The 16,486-nt window shown below is 39.0% G+C and overlaps 1 protein-coding gene across 1 annotated transcript in view; it reads left to right on the top strand.

Annotated features, from left to right (window-relative positions):
- Positions 1–16,486, top strand: part of ITGA8 (integrin subunit alpha 8) — a gene marked incomplete at both ends in the record, with an annotated part of 114,070 nt that overhangs the window by 23,454 nt on the left and 74,130 nt on the right. Inside the window, 5 exons of the mRNA XM_082306549.1 lie at positions 40–83; positions 1,044–1,100; positions 1,288–1,340; positions 6,816–7,021; positions 9,196–9,387. Coding sequence (XP_082162675.1) covers positions 40–83; positions 1,044–1,100; positions 1,288–1,340; positions 6,816–7,021; positions 9,196–9,387 — 552 coding nt within the window. The remainder of the gene's footprint in view (positions 1–39; positions 84–1,043; positions 1,101–1,287; positions 1,341–6,815; positions 7,022–9,195; positions 9,388–16,486) is intronic.

The raw sequence follows: 16,486 nt of genomic DNA, 5'->3' as shown, positions 1-16,486 counted from the left end.
TAGCATAACCAGTTCCCTGTTGATCATTTATCTTTTCAGAGTTGGTTGCTGGAGTCCCGAGGGGAGCACAGAACTTTGGCTATGTATGTACTGGACCCACATTTTATCCTTTTTATGGTGAAAATGCAGTTAGACCATTTGGAAGATCAAAGTCTACATTGTATTTTCTGTCTCTTTAATCCTAAACTTTCTAATCAGAGAAAACCGCCACTGACTTTCACCCTCAGGCTCACCTGGCTGGGTTGAAATGCCTTGCTGGTTTGGGCTTTGAATATTAAGCACTTGGTCCTTTCTGAAGCTTGTTTTCAATAGCCAGTTACAAGCTTGCTTTGAGTATGACTAGTATCCCTATACCCACTGAGTGTTATCAGACCTAAGCTTACCCATAGGTTAGCGTATTTCATATGCAATGCTGTGTCCACAGTGGAGACCAGTCCAAGTTCAGATTATTCATACCCATTATTTGTTTTCAGTGCTCTAAGTATGTACACTGAATAACAGATGCAGAGAGTCATGATATGCAGTTAGAAGTGAAGGGAGAAAGCAATATATGTGTGTGGATACATCTTTTACTCATAGGAAAAAAAGTTTCAGAACTAACCTGATTGGGAGACAGAGATTCCAAGTACAGGCGCATTCTCTAGTTTTGTGGACCCAAACCGCCTTGTGTCATACCATTTTTCAGAGGAAAGGGGGTGTGTGTGCATGTATATATATATGTATGTATGTATATATTTATGTTTTAAGTTCATGTTTTCATGCGTACTGATGTAGTCACTGGTTAGCCGATAGTCTGTGATTTACTGCTGTTCACAGTGTCCAGTAAGAAAGGAAAATTGTCTTTTCCCCATTTTATTCATGGGAGACCTGAGACTTGTAAATCTTAGTGATCTGTTCAAGATCATACAGGAAAACTGTGGTGAAACAAAAGAATTTTTTTTTTCTTGGCCACTTGGGCCATCCTTCAGTGTGTCAAATTGGTTTGCAGTGGTATTACACTGTAGCATGTGTGCTTGAAACTTTCCATATTTTTCTGTTACCAGGTCTCAATTATTAATTCTTCAGACTTGACCTTCATCCAGAACTTCACTGGTGAACAGGTAATGTCAAGCAACTATGTGATGAAATATTATATCTCTGGAGGATATAGTTTCATTAATGTAGTTTCAAGAATATATAAAATATTTTTTAGATTTAATGACCGTAGAAACAAAGAGGATTATCAGTAAAAAATTTTTAAAAATTGATATCTGATATGAAAGCCTATCTGTTGTTTTTTATTTCCAGATGGCGTCTTATTTTGGGTACACTGTTGCAGTATCTGATGTTAACAATGATGGGTAGGTTACCGAATATATTCAGCTCCACTGAACATTAATAGAAGCAATGCCTGATATTTATTAATAAACACAGGTTTTCAGGTGCTTCATACCTCAAAATGCTTCTCTTCGCTTCTCTGCTTTTCTAATTTTAATTGTTTACATAGGCTTATTTTTGTGCAATCACAGTGGCACAAGTATTTGCAGGCCTAGTTTGGGTGAGTTTATCTTCCTGAATATTTATTCAAAGCAGCGTGGCAGAGCGGGAATGTCCAAAGTCTTAGGAAACAGATCCAGGTAGAAGAACAGTGAATAAACAGTGCTAGCTACTGCTGGGAAGAGATAGGTAAAAGTCAAAAGTTCATTCTCCCATTCTCAAAAGCAGATAAGTCTTCTCACATGTGGACCATCCATAGCTTCACTTCTCAATTTTAAAAGTTTTCCAATATCATCAGCTCCTCATTCCAGCACCTGCTGGTTGGCCATCCATTTTCATCCTCCAGAGGACCAAAAAGTTATCTATGGCTTGTAGTTGTTATGATAGGCATAGTGCTTGTCTGAGGGAGAACGCTGCTCAGCTCCCAGGGTCATGCCAAAGACACTCGGGGTTTCAGGCCCTGTTGAACAAAACGCTTGCTAATTTTGAACTCATGTAAAGTCTGATTAAATGTTTTAGAAGATCAGGACTTTAGTAAGTGAATATTGATACTAGCTTTCTAGCAAGGAGATGAAGATCCCTGAAGCTCAGAGCCTTGGAAGTCTGCATAAAGGTGAGCCAGGATTATATTTAGAGCTATGGCATTCTCTTTCCTATTGCAAAATGTCTCAGATGTGTCTACTTCATATTCTTTTCTTGTGATTATTTCTTATTAGGTGCTTAAACATAGTGCATTAAGTAATTTTTCTGGGCTAAATCATTGCTTCCCATCAGTGACTAGTGACCCTTTAAAGAGTGAGGGATACAAGAAAAGAGAAACGTAACAAGGTGATAAAATGTTATTGCAGTTCCAAAACAACAACAACAACAGAAAAAAGACGCCTCAACAGTTTCTGTGGCAGCTTCATAGTACTCAAATCTTTCCAAGTTTCTGAGGTCAAATTTTGTCACGGTGCCATAGCTTTTGAAAATTCCTATTTTTATGATACACAGAGTCAGGATTAATTTAGTCCTACCATAATGCATTACTGATGTGAAAGGGTGGAGACACATTGATCTAAGTTACAATAGACACTCATTAGACTTTTGGGGAACTTGCTATTTAACTTCTCACTGAACCAAACTATTTCCTCTGCAGGTTATTTCCTGTGAACCATAGGGTTACTTGGCAGGTCTCATATTTTCTGTGTACCTCTAAGACCACAGTTTATGTCAATAATATAATCAAGCTGCTGTTGAGGCCTGTGTGGTCTCCCAGTCTATATCTTAAAAGAAATCTAATGACTCTCTCTGAGATCCAAACATCCCACAGAAAACAAAACACAAAAAGCTCTACTTGATAAACATGTCTGATTAAATATGTAGCCTGTCTTTGCTGGTTTGCACATATAGTCAATAGAAATATTCATCTGAAAGGAAGAGTAAAACAGAGAGGGGAAAAAAAAAAGCAAAAGGGAAATGACCACTTCAAATTCACGTGGGTTTTTTGTGCAGCAAAGGACAAAGGAGGTAGTGATGGCCTTATCAGTACAAGAAACCTGATTAAGTTATATGCTGAAAAGATTAATAGGAATGATGCTTTGCTGTAATATGACTGAAGATATGGCTCAAAGATTAGGCTCATCCTAGGAGAAAAGCTCTGTAGACCTTCCGCTTCAGCAGTTCTGCAGGTGTTCCAGAGTGACTCTTGCAGTTTTATCTGCACCACATCAGGACTGTAGGCAGAACAGGGAAATTGAGGATATTGTTTGAACTACCATTTAGTTGCCTACTGCTAATAATGAGAAATCCACAATTAAACTTAACAAATCAAGCTTTGCCATCAATTTACAGACTACATTGCTAGTAAAGAGGGAAAAAGAGAACACTTTCAATTTAAACTGAAACAGTCCAATAAAAATAGTGGAATAAACTGTTTACTGGTCTTCTATGTGGGCTATATCAAAGCTTCCCATAGTCATACTTTGACCTCTTGACATTTCCCATACTCCTGCTTTTTATTACTCGGCAGGATACAAAGAAACTGCACGCAGTCTCAGCAGGTGGTCAGCTTGTGCTTTGTAAAGATTTTTTTACCAGAAGGGAAGCAATACTTGCTGGTTACCTTTCTGTGCTGGAACAAAAATAAATACATAATTTATGTTAATTGCAACATCTTAGTGCAATAATGAAATGAATCTAATGAATCAGTTCGAACTACCAGTGCAAATTGAACTCCACTTTATGGTTTAATATTACTGTCCAGGGGCTTTTGCTTTTGCTTTGCACTTACGGCCTTTTAAAAGGGATCACATCAACCTGAATTTGGCTCAGAACTCCAATTTTGTAAATGTAAACTCCTACAATTTAAAAGACAATTGAAATATCCTCCTTCACCAACAAAAAATGTATAATTCTAATCACATAGGTACTTATAACCCAACAAGTGCCCCTCCCTTGACTGTGATGTCTAAATAGTTAAACTGTAGGAGCTGGAAGGTAAAAATGACTATAAAGCATGGTAAGCAGCAATTGCTTGCTTATTACCCACTTGGAGAGGAACCAGGAATAAGTAAATGAGGGTCAGACAGAGCAGGGTAGCTGAAGAATCCTACCTCTCTGGCTATAGTACATGGATGTGACAGTGCAAAAAAAACCCAAACCCGAATCCCTGGAATTGCCTGAGGGAGAATTCCTTCTTGCAGAGGACTTGCTGAAACAGCTTGCCTTGACCTACTGAGCTTGGCACTGACAGAGAAGGAGGAAAATCAAGAGGGTGAGGAAAGGAAGGCTTTGGTGTGGGTGGGACGTGCCAAGACTTGGAGGGAAGGCAAACTAAGTGCTGCGGGTGTTCCAGCTAGCTCTGCTGCCCATAACCAGTTTAGAGATAGGTCAGTGTAATTTAGATGGCTGCCTTCCTTCCACCTTTCCCTCAGCACATCAGAAGACGAGCCATCTTAGGTACTGGGTTCTGGTCCCTGCTCTCTAGATTATTCATGCATCTTATACAATCATTGTCATTTATTTTAACAAAGTAGAAATTTTCCTAGAAAAATAACCCAGCACTGTGCACTTCCAGCTGAGATGCTGCAATCCCTGCACAACACTCTAGTTCCTGTCTGCTTGCTTGCTGTCTGACGTGGTGAATCTTGTATTCTGGGTTAGGCTTCTGCTTAGAGAATTTTAGGCCACTGTGGATGATAGACAGTCTGCCTCTGTCTTTTTACCATTTTAGGCACTCTGGATATTGCTCTATGGGCCAGAGTTTTAAAGATGTCTAGGTATCTACTTATATTACATGGGTGGACTGGGAGCTTCCTGGCTCTGAATCTTTTGCTTCCTTACCAACCTCTAAAAAATCTTCCCTTAGTCTTACAATCCTTCATTTGTAAAATATTCATTGGAGCTAAGCTCATCTTTTACTTCATGGTTTATACAGCACATGACACCTTGGGGTCCCAGTCGTACTGGCAATAACTGGACTGTGATGCAATAAAACAATAATTGATGATAGTGCTACTGTGTAATGCTTTTAGTACATGGCATGCGTAAAATAACTTGTGAAAAACAGAGCATTCATGATCTGTTTTTGTTATTGCTATTGTTTCATGGCAGCCATTTCAGCTGACATTCTGTCCCAACCACGAACATCTTCCATTAGTAGAGGAGGACTTTTGATGTTTAGTGTGAAAGGAAGATCCCACCTTTGATGTCAAGTCAGCATCTGCTTCCTTCCTTTTTTAGTTATTCATGCCATGGGGCAAAATCTGACGTATAAAGAATAGAATAACTGTACCAAAGTGACCTGACATTTTGAATTATGGTTTCCTTTATGGAAACATACTATAAAACTAAATAGAAAAATAACATTTCTAGAAGTACTTTGTCACAATTTATAGAATGTGTAAGTTCTACAATGTGATTAAAAGGCTTCTAGATGAGATATTCTGTACTAAATTCTATGGTATATATCTTAGAACCATAGTATATATCTATGGTAAAGTACTAGCTGAGCTACTCCTAAATCATACGGGTTTTTTTCTGTCAGGATTGGGAAAAACAGTGTAGTGCAATTTTACTAATTGATTTACTAATGGATAAAGCCTTTGTGAAAACATCACTTGGGAATATGATGAACTGCGAGTAGAAAGTTTTCTACAAGTTTTACAAAGTCTGAACAAAGTTTTATGTTAGAGCAAGAGAACATGTTTTCCAAATTAAAATTCTGGAATCAAGTAGTACTAGTTATTTGCAGTAACAGAGTTCCTTAATATGGATGACGGATGACCACTGAATATAATGGGAGTTATCCTATTAGTTTATACAGGCTTGAGTAACCTTCAGAAATTAATCTGATACTATCACTTCATATCTCAGAATAATCTATTAAGAATATTTCTGTTTATGTGTCTGTCAATCTTGCGTGATTTTATTCTTTACTGTCCAGTAAAGGGTCTTTTTTTCCTGCTAAATAAATGTTGGTAACATGTTTTGAAACACCCCATTTAGAACAACAACATGCAAAATACCCTTTGATTAGTCTGCCTTCTTTTACTGATTCTTCTTGGAGCAGCAAAATGAACAAAAGGACTTTTCCCTCTAAGTCTCATATTTTTGTGATTTTATTATGTCCTTTCTCTATAATACTTAATCCAGCAAATTACATGAGCACTGCAGCTACTCATGTACTTAATATTCAACAGAAGTGTTTTCAGAAATAAAGCTTTGGCTTTGTCTCCCAGCTTCCATTTGAATTAGTAATGAGGCAATCTCTATTAATTGATGCTCTACCTGTGTTTCATGTGTATTACTTCAGAAATCTGCTGGAAAGTGGCAATATTTTTGTTCTGTTGTTCACTTACTGATGTATAATTTTTAAAAGCTAGATTTTATACTTAAAATTTGTCTCTCACTAGCACTGTTAGCAGGATAGACCTACAGAATTTGTTCTAGTAACACGGATCCCCTCTGAGTTAAATTTCTGACTTCTGGATCATTAACTGCAAAGTATAGCTTTTCAGTGTCTGCTGTGGGCATAAATTGAAGTGCATGAAATTCCATTTAAACCTAAGAAGAAATGTTTTTGCTGTGAGGGTGATCAAACACTGGAAGCAATTGCCCAGAGAGGTTGTGGAGTCTCCGTCCATGGAGATACTCAAAACTGGAGTGGGCACGTCCCTGGGCAGCCTTCCCTAGTTGACCGTGCTTTGACCAAGTGTTTGGACTAGAACTTCAGAAGTGCCTTCTTACCTCAGTCTATGACTGTATGATAATTATCATCCTCCTGTTTAACAAATGCATGAACTGTGTTGATTACACTCAGTCTCTCAGTGACACTGGTTTTTGTTTGACTGTTCCAGTTTAGATGATATCTTAGTTGGTGCCCCTCTCTTTATGGAACGAGAATTTGAGAGCAAGCCTAAAGAAGTTGGGCAAGTTTATCTATACCTGCAAGAAAGTGCTTTCTTCTTCCGAGATGCGCAAATTCTGACAGGCACTGAAGTGTTCGGTAGATTTGGCAGTGCAATCACGCACCTTGGAGATCTCAATCAAGATGGATATAATGGTAATTTATATGTAATGTAGTAATATATATCTCTGTATAACGTTGAAATTAAAAATGGCTAAGCAGTGAATATGAAGTGTCTGTGCAGTGCCTGAAAAAGGCTTTTAAACATGTAACTGCCTTTGAAAGTCACAAGAGTTTACAGTAATCCTAATGAAACTGATATTGAGGGCCAAACCATGAAAAGCTTACCTATAGGAGGACAGTCATATTGACTACAGTGCTCTTTTTTACTAAATATTAGCATGTTCATTTGAATAAAAATATTAACTGTTGTTTTATTGCTATAATTACATTTAAATACTTAGTTAAGATGTTGCATTTGTTTAAAAGCAGAGTTGTTCTCTCCTCAAATGTTTGGATGAGTTTGAGAATTGAATGAGGCTCAGTAAATGGAGCATTTTGCTCACAATGAAAGAATTGGACCAGTACAGACATACTGTTTTGGAATCAGACTTCCATTGGTACTTAGGCACCAAAAGAAACAGGTGCATAATGGGACCTTTTTCAAATGCCTATAGCACACACACACAGCAAAACGTTCATGTATGTTAACTGGGAGCCTAAATTCAAGAAAACAGTCCCAGTAAACTAACTTGCTTAATTATCTGAGATAGCCTGGATGCCTTGAGCAGCTAGAGTTAGCCTCCTAGACATGGTCAGTAACACCCTGCTTTTCCCTGCATGCATTTCCATACTTCTTGTTTCCAAGATGTTAGGGATCTGCAAAGCAGGCATCTGTGCATCAAAAACCCCAAGGACGTTTTCCTGGAGGAGGTATTTTGCACAGTAGCTTTGAAGATAGTTGGCCCACTAAGGAAAAGTTAATGGACTTAGCTCTTCCTTAACTTAAGGGCTGTTTCTCATGGTGCTGTAGCCACTAGACTCTAGGGCAACGTCACCAATGTGTCACCAAGTCATGTCAGGAGCCATAGAATTGTATTGGCGTTCAAGGTGCACAAAATCCAAATACTGTCCTGTGGGTCGAAGCCACCGGATTGTGTCTGCTGAGAATACCCTCCCTGGCTTGTCCTGGAATCCCACCACGGAGTACAGCCCAGCTGGACCCCACAGTGGAGACTTCCTGTTTTCTACCTGTGATCGATAGCAGATGCCCTCAGCTTCTCTGGGTAGGGAAGGTTTGTATCCCTGCTCTCCAGCATTCTGGTAAGGCAGGGAGGAGGCGTTCCTGCTTTCCTCTCTCACTGTGTAGAGAAGACTAAGAAGGATCTAGAGCCAAAGTCTTCTGCTTCATAACTGAAGATGCCAGTCATAGAGCTTTGGTGCACTCCTGCCTTTAGAGTGAAGGTACAAATTCTGGGTGCTGAAGTCAAGTTTAATAAAGGAGTCTAGCACCAGCACCTAGATCAGAACCTAAAACTGAGAGCTGTAGATACGTATCCTCCTCTAGTGTTTCCTGTTGGCTAGCTCAGCTACTGCGGCTGTTGAATCTCAATCTAGACATGTGATTCTCTCCACATCCCATGTGTAGGAGCTAAGAACAGCGTTGTGAGTTCTGCTTCTTGGATATGGCACCTCATTTTTTAAGGATTGCAGTGCTTAATTGCATAATGCCCAAGGCCTTCTGTTAAATTCCTGACTCAGTACTATTCCCATTTCTCAATAAGATGTTGGCTTGGTATAAATGAAAGCATTATATTCCATTGTTCTCCTTTGCATACTAAAGCACTGGATGTTTGAGGGGGGTGGGGTTTTTTTGTCTGTGTTGAATATTTTATCTGGAAAAAGAAAATTAATTTTATCTAACAGCTGTTTCTTATTAATTAGGTGATAGAGGAAATAAAGAAAAAATTGTGTCTGTTTAAAAATATGGAAGTAGAAGCAGGCATTCATTAGATCTTGGTTTATTAAAGCTTATTAAATGCCCTGGAAATATGGTAGAGGAATCCAGTGTGGACTGGCTCTTTAGTATAATGCAATAACCCCTTCATAGGATGATTTTATAAGCTTTTGTCATGAAAGTTTAACACAGAAAAGACACTACAAACATTTTTGTATATTTGCTTTGCAACTAGAATCCATACAGAAGTACAGAATGTTGAAGTTCTTGCATGTGTGTTCCAGAAACCATTTATGTGTGTTTTCCTGCAGGGACTTAATTTCTGCTTTATTGTAATTGTGCCCATTCTTTTTATTCTTTTATTGCACTGCAGACATTGCCATTGGTGCACCATTTGCAGGAGAAGACAGAAGAGGGAAAGTGCTCATTTACAATGGATATAGTAATGGGTTAAATACTAACCCTTCCCAGGTTCTCAATGGAGCATGGGCCTCACAGTCCATGCCTTCGGGATTTGGCTTCACTCTAAGAGGAGACTCAGATGTAGACAAGAATGATTACCCAGGTAAGATTTTTCCATTAGAAAGGGAATTTCATACTTCCATTCTCTGGAAAATGTATCATGCCTAAACTGCTCCTTTTGGAAGGCAGAGGTCAGAATAAAGAGTAGACGTTTTTGGATAGTTCTAGCTTGCTTTCCTGAGAGTTAAAATCAGACAAAACAAATACTCCCTTTCCTGTCAAAAGACATGATCAGAAAGGCAAGAAAGGGCTTAAATAGTTACATTAACATGAAACATGTGAAGTTTACAATAAAAAGCTTAACCCTTTCCCCCCACTTCCAAAAACTGAATGCTCTCAGCTTATTGAACTTGTAAGGTCTCCTTCATCCTGGCATTCTTTCTTAATTAAAAACATGTTGTGTTGTAGAAGAAGGGATTGACTTGATTGTGTTGCTAAGTTGTTTTTTGCTGTCCGAAGAGACGCGGGGCCATATATAGGTTCTTAATGGCTTTGATTGCATTACAAAAAAGCAGAGAGAATGCAAAGACATTGCTTAAAGGCAGATATTTCATTTGGGCCTTTCCATTCCTTTTCTGTTTTCATTTTGCTACATGGGGTCTTCCTTTTTAGGTTAGCTTTGATTCTTCCTTATTAGTTTACCTGACATGCATTGAAATTTATCAAGTTTGTAACTTTAGTTGAGTTTTGCTGGGGAGGTATTTATTTTTTTAAGAGGCATGTTGGTAGCATGGTAAGTAGTCTGAATGTTGGAGCTATTTTAAATCTGCTTGTATTTACTCTCTCCTCTAGAAGCAAATCTGTTCTGTTTCTTTTCATCACAATTCAGAAGGCTTAGCAAGGGTGTGCAGTAAAACATCGTATTTTTTTATTGTGAAAGGTTCATCCACAGTAAAATGCTAATAGTCTTTACTTCCCGAACTTACTATGAAATCGCTTCAGTTAGCCTGGGTTATTTCAAGGCTAGTGTTCTTAAAAGTTGTATTGTTTCAAAAGTGAAAATTGTGATTTTCAAAGGGACAAAAATGGGATCTCTTTTACCTTTTCGTGATGGATTGTAAAACCTTGAAAGAGGTGTCTTTTTTCAAAAGGGGATGAGAGTTTCTGGGAAGGGGTGTTTACAATAGAAATTACAGTTTTACAAACAGAAAAGCTGACTGCAGAGTAATAAAGTGAGGCTATCACAAGACTGAAGTGAGAGGATCTTTAGCATTTGAGAAAAGAAAGGGCTTTTGAATGCTGTTCTGACTTTTTGTTTGCATATTGTTGATGTTGCTATTAATAGTCTTTCATTGTCCATGACTAATGAGGTTCTTTTGGACAACTGAGCTCTTTATTAAAGTTTCAGCATTTAAACATTTCCTAAAGCACCTACAAGGCCACCCAGCAAAACCAAAGAAAACAGGATATTGCATTCCTGACATTTCTAAGATTGAAAAGATAGACAGAGGGAAGGGAGAGACTCTTTCAGGTCTTCTTTGAGTCACAAGGGGAAGAAAGAAGAGTAGAAATCTAACTAGAGTATTTGCATACTTTATGTGGAGCATCTTTTAAGCTAATTTGTGAAAAGTTTGGGTGATGGGTCTTGATCTTTCTAATGTGTACTGAGGAACTGCTATAGTCAATTCAGTTGCGACATTTCTTGGAGTTATTCTGCTTGTCATTGTTGGCTCCACTATACATCCTACTTGCAGAATTTCACATTGTGATATAAGCTCACTATGTGTTAGATGGTTTGGTTTCATTACATTAATTACTTATTTTAGAAAAAAAAAAAAACAAACCCTGCATTTACTGTAAATAGCTTTTCCCTCCATCCCTCAGTTGAATATCTGGATAAGCAGTCCAGAGTGCTGGTGAGAATCTGTCAGAAAATGACAGAAGAAGAAAACCTTACTGTCAGTCAACTACCTCTTCCTTAATTCACAAAGACCTGAAGGACCAAAACAGAGCTGTAAAAATAGCACAACCATGGCACAGTATTAGCACAAAAATAGAATGCCTTCCTATGGGAAAAAGGAAAAGAAAGAAAGGAAATAATACGGGGAAATGCAAGTCCAGAACAAACACACTAGGCAATGAAGTTAGTAATCCTTCTTGTGTCAAAGAGCTTTTCTTCTTTACCTCCTGACGGAAATGCTGAAGGGCAGCCCTTGTACAAAGAGGAAACAAGGGACTGAACTTGGAAGGAAAAGGAAGGAAGTTTTATTTTAGATGTCAGCTGAGAGGCAGAGTATTTGCTGGCTACAGAAAGTCTAGGAAACAAGCCTTCAATTCAGTGCTTCCCAAACTAGCATGGAAGAACATAATACAGCCATACTGATACAAATGAAAGATCTGTGTAGCACCGTAGCATGGCTCCAGCAGTGGCCAGCAACAGATATCCAGGAAATTGTACAGTTGTTGTGATATTTCCCAGAATATTTACCCAGCTCTAACCAACTGGAAAAAGAAGGTGTTCCTGAGTCAGAGGTGGCGTCTTCAAATTTAGTAGCCCTGACAGACTTTTCTTCCATGAATTTGACCAATCAATTGTAGAACTTGTGTAAACTCTTGGCACGCACAGCAACCTGTGTCAAGGGGCCCCACAGCCTAACTGCATGTTTTGTGAAGAAATAATGCTTTTCGCTGCATCTCTTTCAAGTCTTGAGCGTTCCACTGGACAGTTTCTTTGGATGTGCCCTAGTTCTTGTCCTGAAGAGACAGTAAACAATTCTTTAGTCCACCCTTATTTTACAGAGCTCTGCCATATTCCCTCCCTCAGCCATATGTTTTAGCAATCCTGCGGAAGGAACCCTAATTTACTTAATTGTTCCTTGTGCAGAGGCAAATGGCACACCAGCCCTGCTATACCAGATGATGGTTCAGTCTTGTCATCACTGCTGCATCTTCGTCATACATTTTTATGTAAAGAGCAGTGTGTAAAGAGTGACTTATGTCTGGCTAAAGCATTGCTTCCAATAAAGATTTTACCGTTGACCTGGGTTTTGAACTTCTCCAACATAAAAAAAAGCTGTATATTCCCTACTGAGCAGAAAATCAGAACTAGTACTTGACAAAACAATAATCCCAAATCTTTTTCATTGGTATCAGTGATTACGTTTGTGCAAGAAAATAAAGTGAGCCAGGAACTGTGGTCTGGCCTTGAGGATACATGGCACGGCACAGCTCACCATCACCAGATGATACCCTCCTGCCCACTGAAACAGGATGGCCATATCCAAACTGCCTTTTGGGAAAGGTCCTTGGCCCAGGCTATTCCCCAGACCATTCCTGGCCAGTATCTGATTCCTGGCCACTATCTGGGAGAGTACTTACTTGCACACACTAAAATCAGACCAGAGTCTGTGCTAACAATATGAAAATCTGGACAGTACCAACACAGTGCTCAAGCTCATGCCCTGACTTTATTTTAATTACACTTTTGTAGCCACTCACTGTACAAAGCACAAGATACAGTCAGCTAGGCTGAATGGCCACCTAGTCAACATCGTACCAAAAAATGAAACTTTCTCTAGTAGGGTCAGCATGCAGACAGGGCTGCTTTTCCTTCTCATTAGCAGTCCTGTCAGCATAATGACCATCTGCCTTCAGGTGCCCTGGCATAGATGTTATCACTGTAACAGTAACAGATCTCTACTCTCAGCATTGTGAAAATACAGGGATTTTTCTAACCTTTCAACAGGGAAGATTTAGTTTTTGTTGTTAAGCGCGACCCTTGGTTTACATCACCACAGCTTTTCAGGGAAGGGCTTCTGTAAATTGTGTCATACTTGCAGACACTCCAGACGTTATGTGCCCAGAACTGTTCTTTTATCAACACAGACAGGGGTAATAATATGGTAGTCTCTGCTTTGCAGGCTCAGAGGTAGTGGGAAACTTTCAACCCTGGGAAGCAGCAGAGGCAGAAGACTGGGCTGATCATCCTAACAGCTGTGTTGCTCTAAAAACATGCAGCTGCCCTCTCTCTGTGTTGGTGTTGATCACCTTCAGCCCCAAACAGAGTACTGGTCCTCAACTAGCGGAAGAATTGCAATGCCAAACAGTGGTGATGGTGGTAATGAATGGATGGATGCTTCTTTCTCTGCAGTGATGTAAGAGGCAGAACCTGACCAAACTTTATAGTTGGATAAGGCTAGTGAGAGGGAAGCAGTAAGAGGAAGGCAGATTAAGCATGTCGGTCAGATAGATTGAACGTACCAAGCCAGCTCTGTGCTTTTTGGTGTGACTAATCAGGGGAACAAACAACGTACAGCTTTCCCAGTCTTCCAAGCAGGACACTGACAACCTTTGTACCATACTTACCTGAGATACTCAGTATCTCTCCAGTATACAATATGTACCCAGTATTTGAGGGAAAAGACCAATTAATCCTCTTAAGCTACATCTACACTATAAATATACTGTTCTTTGGTTCTGAACTGTCACTGAACAGTCCTTCTCTACACTATCAAACTCACTTTCTTGCCAAAACAGGGTTGCTGCGTGCTCTTGGAGACTAGACTTGTGTCTTTTGGAAACTAGTAATTGGCATGGGCCAACTGCTTTAGGGCCATTCTGATGATACCACCGCAGACAGCGCAGGTACGGCACACAGGCATGTTCCCTGGCACCGATTTACTAACACTGATATAATAGTAACATCTTTCAGCAGATGATCCATTTCACAGTTTTCTGACAACTCACGTTCTAAGGTCATGCTCAAAGGAGGGGACCCTCTCTCACTTATGCTGCTATAGTAAATACTGACTTAATGCTGTTGCTCTGGATTGACAGTCATGTAAAAAAAATAAAGGGGATTAAAGAAATAAAGGGAGGGAGGAGTGAATGGAGTGAAAAAGTGTAGAAGATGATGGGCTTTTTTTCATCAGTTTAAGTGCAAATACAGTGGCAGTTGGAAGGAATTACGTGCGAGATTCTGTGCTGCACAAATCAGTGCTGAGGTTAGGACATGGCAAAGCAGCATCATGCTGTATCTGAGGCCGTACTGGTGAGGCCCGTAACACAGTTTATATAGCCATAGGATTCTCTGTAATAGCAGCTCTTCAAGGTTTGCTCAAGATATTCTGAAATCCCTGCCTCAGCACAACCTTCCTGACTGTCTTCTACACTGGAATATCTGAGCAATGTAACGATAACTTTCAACACCGCTTCCATTCCACTCCCCTGTACATCTGGGGCTTTTAGGGCCCCTTTGCTCTATCCTGAGCTTTATTTGTGTCATCAAGGCCTGGAGCAGGGAATGAAGCCTCAGCTTACGCATGTATTTTGAATTGTAGTTTATTTTATTTATATTTTTATTTGTCTTTTTCTATTAGCATAGTTCAATTTTCATAGGAAGAAAAGAAATCCATAAATCTGTTTAATGGGAAAGAAATTTGTTTCTTTTGGCTTCTGGGCATCCGTTCAAAGCTGGTCCCCACTGAGTGCTTGCAGTCTGTGATTATCTAGGTGATGGTGCCGCACTTCCAGCTGGTTCATCTATCTGTGCAGGGCTCAGGCATTTGGAGGCTGTGAGGTTTCCACCCTCACATTTCAGCATATGTTCAGTCACTTGATGGCTGATATTATAGCTGAGCAAATAGTTTATAATGAATAACTTACTCAACTCATTAAGCTTGCTTTCTTCTTGTGGCATATCCTCCAGCAGACTGTGGTTTCTTCAAATGTGTTTATGAACCAGGATGATTTAACCAGTTTCTTTTAACAGCGTGGGTGGATTCAGAGCAGTGCTCTAGATGAAATCACTATACAAAGGCTGTTGATTAGTTAATTAGTTAATTACTCAAATAAATTATGCACTATTGTTTCTGCTCCCTGCCTATTTAGATGCTTGTACAAGTCTTCCTTATTAACTTAGAGAGTCACCCTGGAGTCAGTGCTACTGAAGCTTTATCTTCAAGGTATCCCACTTTTATACAAACACAGCTGTTGGCCTGTTCTTGTGGTTATTCTTTTTAGTCAAGCCTTTGTCAGCACAGGGGAATGTATAAAAGCATCTTCATGCCTTGTTATTTTGGACTCAGTTATTATCTTAAGAATAGCATGTAGTTAATATAAACAAATAACTCTAGAAACATTTTAAGAAGGAAACAAGTGTGATAATCAGATAAAATTTCATCAGACCTTCAGTAATCCAGTCTGATCTTATTAAAATAGGAGTATTTAACAGCTCCATCTGCTAAGTACATTAACTCAAACAGCAGGAAGAAAACCCTCAAGTTTCTTTCCGAGAGGCAAGGGTTCTTCAGCATTCATAATTTTTTGAAAACAATAGGCATTGTGCCAACAATATCACAAATTTTAACCTAGAGATTATTAAATTATGAAGTTGGTCGAGGAGATTTGTGCAAGACAAACAAATTAAATCAATGAGAAGCTGCATCTTCTCTGGTAAGAGAGGACTGCTGAGCATGGGAGCCAGAACAAGGGTGTGGGTTCTGCCAGCAAATGCAGAAAAGCTGAAGTGTTTCTACCAGCTAGTTATGTTTTCACATGAATAATTAATCAAAAATGTAGTGACAAGCCAAGAATCTCCTACAAATATGCTAATTTTATGGCAAATTATTATCTATGTAAGTTACAGGTATGCTTTTCTAAAATTCTTTGAGATATTTAATGAAATCATAATATTGTGCCAAATGGAATATAAGAATAAAGCAATTAATCTCAGTAAGTAGGGATTTAGAGAAGTGATAGAACATTTGGATTTGTTTGCAGTATAATGAAGTGAATAATAACATTGTATTATGAAAGGGACTCATTCAGACAAAAAGGGGAGCATTGAAATGAGTTAGCCTTGGGTGTTACCCTTAACAAACCTGCTACCAGAATGGTTGAAAAACAGAGAGGATCAAGGCAGTTGAGAATGGTAGGACTCTGGTTTAGGTGGTGGTGGTTTGTAGTATTTAACTAAAATTCTTGAGTAAAGTTGGCTAAACTGAACAATCCTGTGTCCCTTATTATAGTTAATCCTGAAGTAATGGCCATTTAAAGGAAATTTTATTCTGGACCTTTCCTACTGAGATTTGGGAGTGTAGTGCTCTCTGAAATCCTAGAAAACAAATAGAAATCTGATCATGGGCCTTTTTTGCACCGGATCCAGTGAGGGAAATAAAAACCAAAAAGGCTCACAAAGATTT

Source organism: Platalea leucorodia (assembly GCF_965183815.1).
Source record: "Platalea leucorodia genome assembly, chromosome: 1".
NCBI classification, from domain to species: Eukaryota; Metazoa; Chordata; class Aves; order Pelecaniformes; family Threskiornithidae; genus Platalea; species Platalea leucorodia.
Note: the sequence above shows the minus strand (reverse complement) of the source record. Positions and strands in the feature narration are given on the sequence as shown.